The sequence below is a fragment of the Notothenia coriiceps genome, unplaced genomic scaffold, assembly GCF_000735185.1.
Source record: "Notothenia coriiceps isolate Sejong01 unplaced genomic scaffold, NC01 NC01_scaffold00033697, whole genome shotgun sequence".
Lineage (NCBI taxonomy): Eukaryota > Metazoa > Chordata > Actinopteri > Perciformes > Nototheniidae > Notothenia > Notothenia coriiceps.
The window spans coordinates 501,791-519,282 of NW_011366398.1; the positions used below are offsets into that span (position 1 = coordinate 501,791).

At 42.9% G+C, this 17,492-nt stretch overlaps 2 protein-coding genes across 3 annotated transcripts in view; one reads left to right on the top strand and one right to left on the bottom strand.

Annotated features, from left to right (window-relative positions):
- The first annotated feature begins 264 nt into the window (after nt 1-264).
- gatd3l (glutamine amidotransferase class 1 domain containing 3, like) lies at nt 265-3,599 on the top strand. The gene is made up of 7 exons (XM_010790068.1): nt 265-381; nt 467-519; nt 595-708; nt 831-962; nt 1,088-1,180; nt 2,764-2,929; nt 3,407-3,599. The coding sequence occupies exons 1-7, from the start codon at nt 265-267 to the stop codon at nt 3,539-3,541; spliced, it is 810 nt and encodes a 269-aa protein (XP_010788370.1). The 3' UTR covers nt 3,542-3,599.
- Nucleotides 3,600-5,081: 1,482 nt separating this feature from the next.
- Nucleotides 5,082-17,492, bottom strand: part of igsf9b (immunoglobulin superfamily, member 9b) — a 31,803-nt gene continuing 19,392 nt past the window's right edge. The window contains exons 7-22 of one of the 2 annotated variants that reach the window (XM_010790069.1): nt 17,205-17,346; nt 16,629-16,774; nt 16,369-16,511; nt 16,136-16,276; nt 15,927-16,043; nt 15,681-15,831; nt 14,775-14,886; nt 14,492-14,667; nt 12,835-13,073; nt 12,589-12,673; nt 12,292-12,462; nt 12,088-12,124; nt 8,112-11,426; nt 7,193-7,362; nt 6,836-7,037; nt 5,082-6,623 (exon numbers count right to left, since the gene is read on the bottom strand). In XM_010790069.1, coding sequence (XP_010788371.1) covers nt 6,847-7,037; nt 7,193-7,362; nt 8,112-11,426; nt 12,088-12,124; nt 12,292-12,462; nt 12,589-12,673; nt 12,835-13,073; nt 14,492-14,667; nt 14,775-14,886; nt 15,681-15,831; nt 15,927-16,043; nt 16,136-16,276; nt 16,369-16,511; nt 16,629-16,774; nt 17,205-17,346 — 5,336 coding nt within the window. In that variant the 3' untranslated portion in view covers nt 5,082-6,623; nt 6,836-6,846. The remainder of the gene's footprint in view (nt 6,624-6,835; nt 7,038-7,192; nt 7,363-8,111; nt 11,427-12,087; nt 12,125-12,291; nt 12,463-12,588; nt 12,674-12,834; nt 13,074-14,491; nt 14,668-14,774; nt 14,887-15,680; nt 15,832-15,926; nt 16,044-16,135; nt 16,277-16,368; nt 16,512-16,628; nt 16,775-17,204; nt 17,347-17,492) is intronic. The other variant, XM_010790070.1, reaches the window with a different exon arrangement.

The window sequence follows — 17,492 nt, forward strand, 5'->3', positions numbered from 1 at the left end:
CTAAAGCTGAAGTATCGCTTGCCAAATCTCCTAATTTAATTAGATGAAATAACAAGGTAATAATAGGGAAAGGTTTTCAGGGCTGGTCAAGGCCAAGGAGCTTCTGACAAAGTGGAGCTTACGTTGTAACGTCACTTACTAACACTCTGACGGTATATATACAGGCACAGCGAGAACAATATTACTACCATTGAAATCTCTACAGGCTCTGTGGCAAACTTAAGTTACACTTTCTTTCTGAAACAGTGAGACTAAGGCAAAATCATGCAGGCATCCAGGACTCTGCTGTCAAAACAAACTCTGGCTGTTGTCGCTCGCCAGCCGGCCTGCTTTGTCCACCATGGTGATCATGGCAATTGGGGAAATACCAATATTGCAGTGGTAAGTGAAAATTGATTAGAGACAAAAAGTATACAAATGATAAATGTGGGCTGGTTTATGATGTGTGCATGACGATGAAACGCAGGTTTTCTCAGGATGTGGCTGGTGGGATGGGACTGATGTCCATGAGGGAGTATAGTAAGTAGTACTTCCGAATCATTGCATGAACATACATCGTAATGTACAGTAGGTAATTTACAACTCTGTCTTCAGCACCATGTACCACCTGAGCCGTAACGGTGCTCGCTTCCAGATGTTTGCTCCGAACCAGCAGCAGATGCACGTGATGGACCACATGAAGAAGCAGCCGGGCTCTGGGGAGAACCGGTAGGCCTGTTAGGAGACACTGATATACTCTCACATTGGCTTGTTTAATGCTGTGTATTTATACACCTGGGTTGATTCATTCCACAAGGTAGTATTTATGATTATTTCTGGCCCTCACATAGGAACATGATGATGGAGTCGGCTCGCTTCAGTCACGGTCAGGGAATGATGCAAATGCAAGATCTGTCCAAGCTGGACGTCAACAGCTTTGATGCCGTTATCTTTCCCGGAGGCCACGGCATGATCAAGAATCTGTGAGGATTAATCAAGTTTCAAGTATTTCTTTTGTGACTGTATAAAGTAAAATAGGGAGGGAGATAATGTACAAATCTGGCACGATGAAGAATGAGGACTTATATTATTATTGTCAACTGTTTAGATCCACTTTTGCGAAGGATGGAAAAGACTGCAAGCTGCAAGGTGATGTGGATAAGGTGCTGAAAGACTTCCACCGCTCTCGCAAGCCTATTGGGTATGTATCTGTTGGTTAAATCTATCATTACTAAACAGGCAATACTTTGTAACTCAACAAGCAATAGTTTAATTCAACAGGGCAGCAATGTGACATTGTGGCTTTTTCAAGACTAACCTTCATGCATCAAGTGTCACTGATTCTTACCGCACTTTAAATCAGATTATAGAAGATTACATTCAGACATACACTGGATGCATAAACTAGGTCAACACACAAGATAGGAGAAAAGACAAAGATCAGACAACAAATACTGGAGTGTCTATAGATGTAGATAAGTAAATAGAAATAAAGGGCCCTCTTGTAATTTACACATTTTCTAAAAGTTGAGCATTTATTAAGTTTGTATCAAATATATGCTATTACTGTCAGTAGTTATTATTTTCATTAGACCTGCTGGAATGATCTGAATTTATTTTACTTTCATAGTTTAAGTGTTTCATGGAAAATACATTTGACTTTTGTCGCACATAAATAAATTCTGCCAATAATATTTCTGTGAATATCCCAAAATCTAACTTATTTTACAAAATGGTATGTCTGAAAAATATTATACATAAAATTATCTACATAACATTAAATACATAAAGTGGAGTTAGGAAATAAATAAAGTAAAGTAAAATAAAAATATTTTACAGTCTACCAAAGAAATTCTGTGAAAAACAAGAAAGTGCGTTATTTGTTAGCAGTTGATGCACCACTGAAGAGACCCTCTGAAGTAAGCCTCCATGTTGGCTCTCACTGACACAGCACTAGGAAGAATGTCTGCCGTAAGGAAGGCTCAACATGAAGGAAGTCAGTCCAGGCAAATCCTGAGCGTTTAATCAAACAGGACATGATCAATTGTATTTGACCTGTGAGTGATCCTTTGGCTACTACTGGTCCATGTGAAGTACCAGCGTCATGAGCAGGTCATACTGCTCCATACAGTATATGGAGCAGACGGCTGACAGGGTCAGGTCAGCGGACACCTGGTGCCCACGTGCAGGACAGCAGGTCTGAGGTGATAGGAAATGTAGGATTTAAGTATTTATAAGAGTTGAGTGTGTGGCAGAGAGGAAGGGTGAAAAGGATGAAGCAGCTAATACATGTGTAGTTCTTTCCCATTGCAGTTAAACCATACAAAATCATTCTTACAGAGAATTATATCATAATGAAAATACAGTCAACAATTATTGAGAACAACAATTCAGCATGTGCAACATGGGCATTGTTGTGCAATGTAGTTCCACTATTACTGTGATTTACATGCTAATGCAGATAGATACAAACTCTCAATGGTTCTGTTTTATCAGAGCTGTTAATATTGAACACACATAAATAGTTATTTCTCTTCTTACTGAATGAGTTGACTTATCCCTGATTTTGATAGTAATTTGTTCATGTTTTTTCCTAAAGGGGGCTGTTGTCTGTCCATTAATGTGGTTTAATTAATAGGGAAATTATGATAATAAAGCTGAAAATCAAGCCAGCAGTAATATACATTTTATAAGTATGGCCCTTCCACTTAGCTTGACACAACCAGATCAGTCTTTCCTCATTATCTTTATTAAATAAAAACGTTTTGTGTGCTGTTGTTTCAGACTGGCCAGCATGGCTTCGGTCCTGGCCTGCCGCGTGCTGCCCAGCATCGAGGTGACCATGGGCTACGAGAAGGACGAAAACACCCGCTGGGGGAACTGGCCCCACACCAACATGGTGCAGGCCGTGAAGAGCATGGGCGCTCGCCATAACGTCCGCGAGCCATATATATCCTTTCAGAAATCCCTAAGAAAGCTCTTAACTCTTCTCAGCCTTTGGATTCTTTGTTTACAGCAAGTTTTAGGTTGAATGTATTTGACAGACATTCACTCTGTCTTGTTACTCAGTTTCACAGTCTGACTGCACTCAAAGGACAGTAGGCTCAAATCCAAGCCATTGCTATTTACCAAAGGGTTTAATTCAGGAACCATCATTAAATTAAAGACAAATGGCACAAAATGAATGTTATTTTCAATATTTCTAACATAACATAAAAATAGGTGTGACCTTACAGTGTAGTTAAACAATCCTGCATTGATTTGTAGTCCCTTGGTCACATGAGATGTAAGCTTTTGAATAAATCAAGACGTGAATGTATGTAGATTATCAAACCTCAAATGACCTTCCAAGCTATAATTTGTGTAACTCTTTTTCCTTGTGTATGTTCTAAAACGACTCCTGCTTTGACCTTAACCCTTTCTTTACGAAGCCTTCGTGGATGAGAAGAACAAGGTGGTCAGCACCCCGTCCTTCATGTGGGAAACGGAGTATCACTACCACTACATATTTGATGGCATTGGAAACATGGTCAAACATGTCATGCGTATGTCAACCAAGTGATGTGACATTTTCAGCCTGAAAAATAAGGAAGTTGGTGTCGACGTGTGATGTACACCTCTGTAATGAATTCTTACCTGGAAAAATATAAATCCATAAATTGAAAAGCAAATGGCTTGTTGTGTTTAATTGATTGTATTGGTTTGTATGTACACATTTACAGAGAGGATATCTACACATCCGAGGGGCTCATGGGTTACTATCTACTACTATCATATTTAAAACTTCTATAGACATATTCTTTTTAGTCTTGAAAGGCATCTTCTCACACTTATGTAACAGTAATCCAAACACAACTGAAAACCCTTTTATTAAAGCTATCACTGAATGACCCTGTAAACTAAAGGGTAGCAGCAGTAAAATTATAATTGATTCGGATCTTTTGTCCGTTTTGCAGCAGCATTATAGCTTTGGAATCGTAAAAAACAAACAAAAACATTGCACTACAGTACATACAATTTGCAAAAGCATAATCCTTGGTGTCATTTAGGCTGCATTAATGGGGATATATACTGTAACTTGTTAGTACTGTGGACACAAACAGTTTTACTCAACGCAGAATTATGCAAATTCAGAATTAGACGGTGCACTGTTAAAAAGGATATTGGTTTTTAGTCAGATGGGCAAATGTTATCATGCTGAGTGAACCCACTGCCCGCTCATTAAGACGAGTTTCAAAAACTTCAACTTGAAAAATATTTGTAAACTCAGAATAATCCGTTGCATTAAATTGATAACATGCGTCAGCCTCGGCATTGTATGTAACACGCATGTGCCCGCAATATGACGTCACACGCAGTGTCCCAAAACTGAAATGAATTTGAAATGCTTACATGCTTGCAGCTTTTAAGTGGGAACAACTAAATAATTTAGCTTAAGAAATAAATATTGAATTACTTTTAGGACGTTAGGTCACCCCCACTAAATTCTTAAAATAATCAGCAGTCTGATGGACATTTAAAGGAAATGTCTGTCAAACCTAGGACTCGTCTCTGGAGACATGACTCAGTGCTTGGAGTATGTTGAAATACAGGACGATGTTTAAGAACGTGTTAGCTGTTTCACATTTAGGCTTTAAAAAATATCTTGGAGGAATTGTCATTGAATGTTGGTACAGACATTTTCCACTCAAGGTAAATTGTAATTGTTCATATACTGACTGTGCTGCAGCAGAAACCAGAGCCCAGTCTGCGCTGATTGGTTAGCTCTGTTGTGATTGGTCAACAGCTTAGAGATGTCCCGCCCCTTAGCCTATGTACGATGTGTTGGAGTGCTACCCATTAGATGCGCGAGTGTGATGTACTTATGTTACAGAAGTAAACTAATGAGTCCATTGGAGACGTTTCTGGGGGGTGTGCTTTGGGATTTAGCCTTTGCAAACAACAAAAACTTACAGACTATAGGACATGGCAAAGCCCAAAAGGCAGAATAGGGCCTCTTTAACTAGCTAACTTCACAAGTAAAAGAGCAAGTGTGTTCACGGTCAAATGCTTTTCCTCATAATACTGTAAATATCAACAAATCTCTTCAGTTGGGTGAATTCAGAATAAAACAATTTATTCATTACAAACATATAAAAATGACAAAAACAACCAGGTGGCAAGATATAAAATGTTCTAGTTTGTACAAAAACTTCCAAAACCATCATCAGAAATGCAGACCCACTCCATATGAACACTTTCGTCTGGGTTCTTTATGTAAATATAGTACAAATCTTTAATCTTAGCTACAAAGATACTTTTTGGATCTCTTTTTGTCAGGTGTCGCAATAAAAAACAGCTTTCAAACTAAAAAATAAGTAATGGGCATGAAATTCATTAGAGACTTCACAGCAATTCAAATACAGAATCAGAAGTCCATGGAAAATTCACAGTGTTGCCTTCACATCAATGAAGTGTAAACATTGTTGCATATCATAACTCACCTTCATAAATATACAGAAATACTCATCAAGAGAGCAAAACGTGTAAAAAAGGAACAACTTTTCAATAATTTTAGGTTTTTAACCTTCGGTAGTCAATCTACTGGTGTGTGCTTGTGACATTAACAAAGATAAGGCAAAAATAATTTTCCCTGTGTTCAAGTGTTACTGTATCTGTCATCTAATCACAGAGGGAAGGTTAGACTGATTCAGGTGGCGTAAAGTAGCATTTTCTCATCCGATGACATGGTGAAGAGGAATATACACAGCAGGGTTCACATTAGGTACATATAAACATTTGTACATTTTTAACAAATACTGGGAACTATATAAAGTGATTTCATTTATAAAGGCTTGACAGTGGAACGTTATTGTGAACTATATGTATAAAACAGGAAATGCTTCAGGGAACTAACAGGAAAAAACGAACAAATTCTTCTTTTAAATAGAGAAAATTATGGTTTGAGGTAACAGGAAGTTTATCATGAACTGATCTGATTTTTTTTTACCAAAGTACGAAAGTCAGGGTTGCTTAATCATGTGAGTACTATTAGTACTTCTGTGGTATTCCTAGGGAGGTTGTGTTAAAAATGTTTAGAGCACTGTTTGATTATCATTACAGACAGACATTTCCACAAACAGATGCTTTTTTAGACAGACCTACATAATGGTCCTTAGCATCCCTTTGTGAATAAAGGGAAGTCTTCAATTTGATACAGAAATAAACTTGAAATACAACCTGCATTATGTAACTGTCTTTTTGTAACTGTAAACCTGCCTTAGGGTGGGGTGAGCATTTCATTTCTCAAAGGGCCCTGTGTGCCTGATTGTCAAGGTTTGAAAAAATAAAGACAATCCCAAAATGCACAAGCTTCTTAGAAAAATAAATAATCCCTTCTCAGTTTGATTATTCCAAGCAAAATGGAACAAGTATAAGAAAAAGAAAATGTCATCTGTTAACAACCGAGGAGTTGAAGTTTGATGGCATGCTGCATATGGTGCCGTCTCTTTAAATGTCTTTACTATAGGCTACTGTAACAGAAGAAAACAACTTTAGACAATGAGTTATTTCACATGAGAGTTCCAGTGAGGTGACACTGTCCAGGACCAGAGGGATGTCTTCTGTTACTTAAGTCTGCTTTTTGGTATCTGTCTGAGATAAACCTGTAATAGAAAGATGGTACAGCATTAGAGAAACAACCTTCAAAGGACAAGGTTAAAAAAGCGATAAATTAAGCAGTATGATATTTGGCATGCACAAATTCACCGAACATGGATGACACAGTAGCAGGCAAGAAAATGAAGCAGGCAGGCAGGCGAGCAGTGAAAGGAGGAAAAGAGAGGGAAGAGAGGAGAGGGAATGAGGAACAACGGACCGATGAATCTGCTAGAGCAGCGCTGAGCTGGAGTCAGAGTCTGAGTCGTGGGAGAGGCGGGGCCCCCGGGAACACGAGGACCCCTGAGCCTGCCTGTACTGCTGGTACTCCTGCCGCAGGGCGTTGAAGCGCGCCTCGCTGAGGGAGCGGCTGAGCTGGAGAGGTGGGTTGGAAACTGGCGGGCTGACTGAGGGACACGGGCCTGGGGGAGGGGGGAGCATTGGGGTGAGGAATGCATGGATGGGCACAGGGTGAACACATGCAGCACCATCACATCGAGCATTACACTCGCAACGACACATGCAACATCGAATACACGCAGCACACACTGAGGAGGTGGAGAGGGGGAGTGTTTACCTTTCTGTCGCTCGTCCCGGAGGCCAGCGGTTTGATCATATCTGAGTTCCGACCGGCATCTCCGTGAACCCGTGTGCGACTGATCAAACCTCATGGCCTCCAGGACCTCCGAGTCCACACACGCATCAGCAGAGTCCCACTCATAACTCTCATCTACTGACGTGTTCCTTCTGATGGGACACAGGACCGGTCAGATAACAGCAGACACAAACAGGAAATAAAGGTAACACTTTCTACAACGCCTCATGTTATAATGCGTTATCAAATACATTATTATGCTTTTAGCGGTGTTTAAGTAAGTATAAGCATTTGTGCACATTCATAATTTATAACAATAATCACAAAATGTTATAAAGTATTTTATAATGAATCAAAAGGTCAATCTAATACTTCACAATGGCTTTTTAAAATTGGCATTTTGTCTGTTCATCCAATAATCCAATCCAATCCAATTGTTATGGGAGTTATAATTAAATTGACTTTATATATGATTACCACTGTTATAAGGGATTATACAGTGATTATTCTATTCTCTGGTCATTGGGTGCTTTAAGTAAAGTACATATGCTGCATCACAAGCTGGTTGTAAATCACTATAATCTGTTAAAGGTCCAAGAACAGCACACACAAGTGACCAGCAGCCATTAAATATTATAATACTTGAGCTTATAAACCATTATAAAATGCCTAATAATCTAATAGTGAGTTTAAAGGTTTATGAATGCTTATAGCTATACATCTAAGGTGCCTTAGGCAGATTACAACACATTCTAAGTATGTTTATAATTCACTTAAAACACGAGGCATAAAAAGTGTTACCGAAACAAAATGAAAGTTATTTTGGCAACACAAATTAATCCCTGCCCAGAGGACACTCCAGTGACTTGGTGGTTTTGTTCCAGCTGTGGTGATGGTTCACCTTTTGGCTCTCCTCTCAGGAAGCTCCGTCTCCGCTCGGTGCCGCTCGCCCTCCTCCGTGGTCTCGGGGGAGCTGAGCAGCGTGGGGGTGATGGACAGGGACTGACGGAAGAGCCCGGCGCTACCCCTCCCACTGCTCTGACTGGCATAACTGGTCCTTCCCCCCTCCCGTATGTCTGTCTCCCCTCCCCTCCTCATCACCCTGTCTGGCTGTCTGTAACTCTCTGCCTCTCTGGGGGGGAAGGGGGCGTAGTGAGGTGAGGGCCAGCTGACGCCCCGGGGCAGGTAGGACCTCGGGGGGCCCCTGCTGGGCTCCATGTGCCTCATGATGTCTGCTCTGGATCCTGGCCAGTGCTGGTACTGGGGGACAGGGATGGAAGAGGGCATGGCGACATATTTATACTGGGAGGACCTCATAGGTTCTTGATAAGAAGGAGGCCACCTGGAGGATTCTGGGAAAACAGTGGCTTGCCGTCTGGGATCTATGGGCTCCATCATGGGGGGCATTGAGGTTTGTCTGGGGGGGTACATGGAGGCGGTGAGATAGGAAGGACTAGCTAAAGGTCTTTGATGGGGGTGAGGCCTCTCTAAGCTGCCCATGCTGGGGCGTCTGAACGGAATGTACTCCCTCCAGGAGGGGCCCGGCCTGGTGAAGGAGGGCGGGCTGTGTCCCAAACTATAAGACTTCACCCTGACGTCTGGGTTTTGGTACTCGTCCCAGTAACATTTCTCAGAAATATATGCCCTCGGGCTCTCAAAGTGCTCCCACCTCTGTGAGCCTAAACTGATGGATTTCTTTAGGAAAGGTCGAGGGGGGCCCATACCTGAGAGGGTCCTACACGGCCCGATGCTCAAGGACTTCTTTAGAAATGGCACAGGGGCTTGACTTATCCGTGATGCAATGTTGTTAGTCCTGCTGCCCTGAGAAGCTTGACTTTGGGGTTGCTCTAATGAAGACTCACTACTTTCTACAAAACTCTGTGAGCGCTTGGACACTATGTCGGCCATTCCTCTAGCTGCACTGAACAAGGACTGAGCTGACCTGGACCCTATCCTGGATTCAGCTCTGTCTGTGCTCTTGTTCCCCGCTCGGTTTAGTGTTTTCTCATTATAGAGCTGCTTGCTAGTTTTTTCTGGACCAGGCGACGATGGCTCATCTGGAAATCGTACTCTGTGTGAAGAATCTCTAGCTTCCAGATGTGGGAGGGTGCGTTTATGTCTTTGTTTTCTACCCTCATACAGGCTGGGCTCTCCTGCAGAGGGTTGGTTTGAGGGTGTTTCCCGGTTATCCTGAGCATGAACCTCCCAGTTTCTGGGAACCACATCAGGCTTAGGCCCGGGGGATTTGTCTGGCTGTAGTTCTGAACTTTGTCCAGCGGTGTCTGAGACGGCAGTGTCTGAGACGGCAGTGTCTTCCACCGGCTCATCTACGCTCATTTCTATAAAACCTGGGAGGCTCAGGTATTCAAGAATTGCACTTGTCTGCAGAGGGGACATTTGGACAGATGGAGCTGCTGGCTTGGCCTTAAACGACCCTGACATCACGGGGACAGAAAACTGCGACTGGTCACTATCAACCTCTTCTACAAGTGTCAATGTGGAAATAGGACTTGGACTATCAGAGAAGAGACATTTGTCACTTCTCCTGGAACGCGTTCGCAGACTCTCTCTTTCTAAACCTGAACTACGTCGGTCATCTTTGGCCTTTGCTCCTATTTCATGGTGCTCATAGGGTGAGGTAGAATAACTGGATGGACTGGGATCCCTCGTAGCCGTGTAGTAGTTTTCAGTCCCCTCAGGCGGGTGGTATGGGGCAGAGAGTGAACTTCCAGGCCTCTCACGGTCAACTGGAGGACTTCTGGCAGATGAGTCCCAGGGCTGACTAGTGGCATTAGCATATGAATGTCTGGACCTCGTAGCAACACCTCCATCCTGTGTCCTTTCCCTGAAGCCCTGCTCAGTCATGGACTTCCTGCATCTATCTTGTAGAGGACTCAAGGGCCTGGCTCTGTCTGGTGTTTCTAGACACAGGATAGGCGGGCTTTCTGAGGAGACGTCGGGGGAGAGCATGGGGAGGGAGGTGTTCTGGGTGACCGGAGAGCGTGAGGAATCAACAGCAAGAGAGTCCTCTGTGATCTCTCTACATGTGCGAGCGTGCAGGGATCTGGGCGATGAGGTCTCCCGGGGGCTCTGCACAGGAAGGAGGCTGGTCCTCGATGTTACCGGGCTGATGTCCCACTGTATGCGGGACGTAGGGAGCCGGTCAGAGGGACTGCTGGTTTTCCCGAAGTAGCACGCTTTCCGATAGTCAGATACACGACTCGTCTGAGATGAGGGCCTGGGTTTCTGTCTGATGGCAACGTCTTGTGGCTTCCATACAGGCTCTTCCTCTGATTGTGGCGAGTCCCTTTGAGGACTTGTTGTCCTTTTAGACTGTCGCTCGTCTCTCCCTCGACTTCTTTGTTCCGCTGTGTAGCTCTCCAGCTCCCGCTCCATTTCTTCCCTCTCCTTTGCCAGTCGGACACATTTGTTAATGCTATCGCTCGCCAGCTCACTGTCGAGTTGTGAGACCATGGTGCTGTCATCAGTCAGCTGACTCTCCATAGCATGGTAGCCTGGACGATGTGGTCTGTTTCTATCCAGCAGCTTTGTTCTCCTCCCCAAACTCGGGAACAGGTCTTCAGCGTGGCCCGGCATGCGAGGCCTCCTGAGAGAATCGCTGGGTTTTAACTCGCTGTTGTCCGAGTAGAAGCTGGCTCTCTCCAACAGAGCCTCCGAGCCTTGTTCCTCGTCAGAATAAAAGCAGCCGTGGCGGGAGAAGTTCCTGGCCATGGCCTGTACTCTTCCAGGAGAGGAGGGAGGTCTGCTCAGCTCCGGGACGTCCACAGTGAGAGGAGAATCCTTCCTCTCGTCCTTCTCTGAGCTCAAGAGACTTGACTTTGGAGAGTCTCTGAAGGAAGTCCTGTTGCTCCCCGAGCCACTTGCCCCGCCATTCATTTTCAGGACTTCCTTCTTCACGTTCTTATCGGAGGGACTTGATTCCTCTTGCAGCGGTTGCATAATGAAGCGTCCATCGGGGCCTCTGGAGATGGACTCCAGAGCCTGAGAGCCCAGGTGACTCTCAAAGAGTGTGTAGTGTGGCGGTGGAGACGAGTTGGACAGGAGCTGTTTCCGCTGGTCGTGGTATTCCCCGCGGCTGCCTTTATCAAAGGACGACCGATCAGAGTGTGAGGAGCAGGAGTTGGGGAAGAAGGGGAGCGGCGGACACAGCTTCAGCTTTAGGACACTGTCCGGGCTGCGAGGAGGTGAGCGAGCTCTGAAACAAGATGGGGAAATAATTGATGTATTGCCTAAAACAACCTCACAGTACCGCAGAATATGGCTACTCAATTAATCATATTTTAATCGCAATTACGATTTTGGCTTGCAACGATTATGAAAACAACATAATCGAAATAAACAAATTAATTTTTTCTTTTATTAGTTTTTCAGTTGAATTAAACTTAAAGTTCAGGGTAATCAACTGTTAAAAACATACTGTTCACATTTTTCTTTGCAATAAATGGATGTTTTCAAAGTAAATGGATAATCGTTTTTAATAATCGTGATATCAATTATTGAGCCAAATAATCGAGATTATGATTTCTGCCATAATCGAGCAGAATCTGACAAAGAAAAAGCAAAAAGGTGCAATTTGTAACTTGAGACTGATTACAAAGATGAGATTGCAATGATGTAAGTATCTTCATTTAATAGTTTCTTTATAGTTAAAAGTCATAAGGCAGTATAAATGTGTCATATCATAAAGTGAAATGGATGGTGAGAAGGCTTTTAGTGTAATTTAAAAACATTCAAGCCAAAATAGATACAAGAATAAGCATTAAATACACTAAACATTTCGTATTTCAAAATCAAATTGCAAATAAAGGAACAAATGTTTGATGAAGATATAAAGCTGTACTGGTGAAGACACTTACTCTTGAGATGGGCTCATCTGCAGAGCTGATGGGAGATCTAGAAAAGGTGAAAGAAGGATTCAAAAGACAGCACTGATGAAATGTTCCAAACATGTCAAAGTGCATTTGACATAAACCTGGTTATCAACAATAAACACAGTCTCTTGGTGTGCGGAAAACACAGCTCTTCTTTTTTGGGAGAACATTTTAAATGAGACATTTGACCTTGTCTTCTCTTCCTGCGCCGACGCTGTCTCCTCTGGCTCATGTAGCATGCTGTCACCAGCGAGAGGATGATGGCCACAAACAGGAAGCACACTCCTCCCAACACACCGGCCAACAGGGGCTCTGGGATGAACTCCAAGAAACTCGGGCGCACGGGGTAAATCCCCATCCCTGTAATCGAACCGGATTCAAGGAATTACATTTCTAAAAACTAATGTTAATTTAGCAAATAACTAGTAATATGGAACTTTCACTCAATGCATGTTCAGCTCATGGCTATCTATAAAAGGCACTTACCTGTTGTGGACACATTGACGGACTCACTCGGTTCACTAAGAAGCTTGTTGCTGCGAGACATCAGCCTCAGATCATAACTGGAGTCCTGAGAGACAGACAGATCAGGAGTTTATTGAACATAAACATGTATTCTTATGATGTTAGCTCAACTATTTTCATTCATATCATCAATTTGAAACCAACAGGACATACAGACTGATCCTCTGGAAAATACAGACACTTATGGAGGAGAAATGTAGTAATTACCCTTAGCAGTCCTTTTACAAGTACTTCACTCTGATTGGCCCCGATTTTGCTGCTGAGGATGAGCCACTGGCCCTGGTCCCTGCGGGCCTGCAGCACAAAGCTGGTCAGTGGAGCAGACGGAGCCTTAGGAGGAAACCACTGGAGGAGAACACCTTGGTCCGTGCGGTTGGCTGACAGGAACATTGGAGGATCCAGCATTGGGAGGATGGTGACAACTGTAGGTGCTTCTGTTGGCACAGCTGATCAGAAGACACAATATACAGGGTTCTTACACCTTTTCCAAAGTCAAATTCAAGCACTTTTCAAGGTGCATTTTCAAGCTTTTCAAGCATCTTACAGCTGTTGTAAATTACATATTTATATACACGTACTTATACTCAAACGATTATTTCCCTACCTCACATTAGTTGTTTATAGCATAAAGAACATCTGATTTAATGTGAGGTAGGGAAATAATCGTTTGAGTATAAGTACGTGTATATAAATATGTAATTTACAACAGCTGTAAGATGCTTGAAAAGCTTGAAAATGCACCNAAAAAAATCTTCCCGGGGGAGCATGCCCACGGACCCCCCTACAGGAGGTTAGGTCCCCACACTTAAATCATGTTCACATGGATAGAATACTAAATACATTTGCACACATGTTGTGTCNAATTACATATTTATATACACGTACTTATACTCAAACGATTATTTCCCTACCTCACATTAAATCAGATGTTCTTTATGCTATAAACAACCAAGGACTTGGACAACCAAGGACTGTTGACCTCTGGGTGAGTGCTGCTTCCAACCTTCACTGGACTAACAATGGCTAATCCCAAACTGTACTGCTTTTTCCTTGCGTTATTCGCTGCCTCCCTACCCCCTCCTGCGCATAACAAATGCGAACAGCCACTACTATCGTGTGTGATTATGAGGTCTCAACAAAAGATGATTATGCTACATTCCACTGTCAATGTGCGCACAAAATAAACTAGGCATTGTGACTCACTGCTAGCTCTTGGCCGTGCTCTGATTGTATTACTACTGATGATATCGGGTAATATGCATGTTCATCCTGGACCTTCTATTGTATGTAGCCCTAGTTCTGGCCTGTGCCCTGATGTCAATCTTTGTCACAATGATCTGAGTTTCCCTGACTCTACATGTAAATGCTAGAAGCATAACAACAGCCGGTGTTTCTTGTGGGTGTTTCCCTGACACAAACACAATACACACAAACACACTCAGCGCAGACTCTCCCATCGTGAAGAACTGAAATTATTTTTTTGCAAACTTTGCAGGAGGCTACTCGTGGGCTTGACCCTCGTCTTAGACATGGCTTGTATTTGTCTTCTGCTAGCCAACGCTCGTTGAAACTGCAACCTCCTGGCATACTCCTGTCATCTATCACTCTCATCAGAATGCCCAGGTCACACGTAACAAAAACACTTGCAGGGAAGGCCGGAGGGGAGCTGTTTTGCGAAGTAAAGCATTTACAATTTCAAGCACTTAATCCCAAATTCAAGCACTTTTCAAACCTTGAAAACACCTCATAAAATGTCAAGCATTTTCAAGGATTTCCAGCACCCGTACGAACCCTGAATATAAGTTCAAACTGTAAAACAGCATTAGAGAGAGTGAGGGGAACTCCAAAAAGAACTCGCACAAACCTAATGTTCGCACAGAAACGATCTCACTGAAAGGTCCAGAGCCGAGTTTATTCTGAGGTAGGATGCTGAACTGATAGCTAGTGCCAGCAAGAAGCCCGGTCACCAGCAGGTCGTTTTTGGAAGTCGGCACAGGCAGAGAGGCCCATTCATGTTTCCCTCTGGATGCCTGCTTGAACCTGGAAGGAAAGCAAAACAGACAAAATAAAGACATAAAGCAGAAAACAGTATGTTTTTCAGAGGTGAGAACGGCATCATCAAACAGTATGTATTTTGTGTTACTTACCACACAGTGTACTTCTGGGTGTATCCACCATCGAAGCCAGGCACCCAGGACACGTTGGCCTGGTTCATCTCTGTATCGACATTTACTGAGGACACAACATGAGGACTGGTGCCTGAGGAACAGAGAAACTCTTAATAAAGTACCTCTGTCAGCAATATGGATGAATACTCCAAAACGTTAACGAAGTAAATCTACTTAGTTACCATCACCACTGCAAGTATGTTATGTGTGCTAGCAGCCCATAATCCACACTATACATAACATAAATCCATGTTAATTCTCTTTCAAATGTTTTGTTTTCCCCTTAAAAAAACAACAAAAAGAACCTATAAAAATACTGTTAAAGAACTAGATCGATAAGTAGCATTTGTAATTGTTTCAATTAGGCATCATAATTTCACAGTGGCCCAGGGTCATCTGCCAATACAAGCACTTTAGTTCACGTTCAATCCATAATAAAATATACAATTATAGTTGGATATTTTTGTCTTGTTATTATTAGCAGAAAAATGAGCTCCAGGAGCAGGAGCTCCAACAAGCCGTTTATGACAGAGAGTGAATACACTTACTATACAGAGATTCTGTATGAGAAACCAATGTGATTTTGGAACATTGAACAATGTAAATCTATTCTAGTAGACCTCAACAATGGAATTATGATCAGTAGAAATGGCCATGTCATGGGACCTTTAATATATTTTGGCTTTTGGACTGAAAGTGCATTTTAAGACATTCCCTGGTTATTTTTCACTATTTCTGTGACATTCTTTAGAAAAAAGGGGCATTAGATTCATCCCAAAAGATTATTGGAAGATGAATCGATAATGAAAGTAAATGTTAGACTAGACCTAGAATTCACTCAAGATGGATGTTACATGTAAACAAATATAACTTTGGCCCACTCACCGAGCACCATGACCACAGTGCCTGCGCTGACAGTTGCAACACGATTAGTGGCCAAGCACTCCCAGCCCCCATGGTGGTCTTTACTGAGCGGCTGCAGCAGGAGGGAGCCGTTAGCTAACACGGCGTACTCGGAGCGAGGAGAAGGGCCAATCTGTGAGGAAGGACATTTAGCAACAGGTTAAAATAAGAAACGAAAAAAGTGATAGTTCAGCGCCTCTACTGATCAGTAAAAAAAACACCCCGTACCTTGCTCCAGGTTACGTTTGGAGCGGGGTCTCCAGAGGCTTCACAGGGGATGATCAAGTCTCGGCCCACCTCCTGGAGATACTCAGTCCGAGGAGGCACATCTAATGTTGGGGGGTCCTGCAGGAGAAAGAGAGACGTTTTACTTCTGCCCTTGTGTTAACTACTAGGAAACAGTTTTCTATATATCAGAAGAAGAACAGCCGCCTCACCTGCAAAATGACCTTCGTGGGTTCAGACTTCCCCATGGTGCCATAGCTGTTGTAGGCCGTACATGTGTACATGCCTACAGCGTTGTCATTGGCTGTTGCAATAAACACGGAGCCCTCTGAGTTCACTATCCAACCTGGAAACTGGACAGGTGAAAAAAAGAAATTATCAACATGTGGCATTGTGTGGAGGCTGAGACAATGCAGGGCAAACTGTGTTGCTAGCTGTAGATTACGTTGTCAAGATTCAAATCGTTCCCATCTTTGGTCCAGTTGACATACAGCACAGGGGGGTCAGCCTGGACGGGGCAGATAATGCGCCCCTCCATGCCCGCAGGCAAGTACGTTTCCCGGGACATTCGGACCACGCGTGCAGGGTCTGAGATGCAGGGAAATGAATTGATCACATAAAGTAAAGATGCTTTTGCCCAGGGCTTTAAGAGAAACTAAATGTTTGGAAAAAGTAAATAAAATAAAACACTCATCGCAGGCTTACGTTTCACTTTGAGGTGCGCAGAGGCAGAGGGCGGGGTGAGTAACCCATTAGTCGGGATGCAGGTGTAGTTTCCGCTATCCTCTGGGATGAGATTAGGGATAAGAAGTGTTCCATCCACCAAAACCTTCACTCTGGTCTTCAGGGACCTAAAGCCAAAACAACAAAGCAAGGTACATTTTGAGAAGTATTCAAACAAAAAGATAATGTTGATAAGATTATCAGAGCATTGAAAACATGGCAATAATCTAAAGACTAATCTCATTTATTTGAGGTTTATAGCAAGCTGAAGACCACATGATACAACAGTCTTATAAATAATCTAATTAGAAGGGATCGCATTAGATGCATGCTGTGGAGAAATGCCAGAGCTATCCATTGTGTGTATATAAAGACTTGCTTTATATAATCTCCCCAGTTTTCCACTAAATAAAATGAGGTTACTGTAATTGATTAAGTCTTATTAACTATGTTTGACATTTGACAGATGTAAGAATCTGTGATGTGACTAACTATCTTGGGTTGTAAATGTAACGTGATATATTGTACTGTAATGCTCATTTAAAGACGTGAACTCACTCAATATGGTAAACATTCTGTCCTTGTTTCAGCCACTCATAGCTGAGGTTAGAAGGGTAGGCGTCAGCCTGGCACTGCAGAACTGCATCCTGGGACATGTTGAGGGTGGTGTCCTCTGGGGAGATGATGATGATTGGAGGTCCTTTTGACAAGTGGGAAGAAAACAAAACACACCCTATTGTAAGTATTGTGTTTCTATCTTGATGCGCACAGTCTGGCCTAATTAAAGAGATAAGTCCTGACTGTTGGTTGGTGTTACGTGCCAGGCAGGCTGTACTTGTGGGGTTT

What these genes read in the sequence shown, in the direction of transcription:
- gatd3l (XM_010790068.1), top strand. Translation starts at nt 265, where the DNA reads ATGCAGGCATCCAGGACTCTGCTGTCAAAACAAACTCTGGCTGTTGTC. An exon ending in GAAATACCAATATTGCAGTG is followed by an intron (nt 382 to 466) that starts GTAAGTGAAAAT and finishes GATGAAACGCAG; the next exon opens with GTTTTCTCAGGATGTGGCTG. An exon ending in CGCTCTCGCAAGCCTATTGG is followed by an intron (nt 1,181 to 2,763) that starts GTATGTATCTGT and finishes CTGTTGTTTCAG; the next exon opens with ACTGGCCAGCATGGCTTCGG.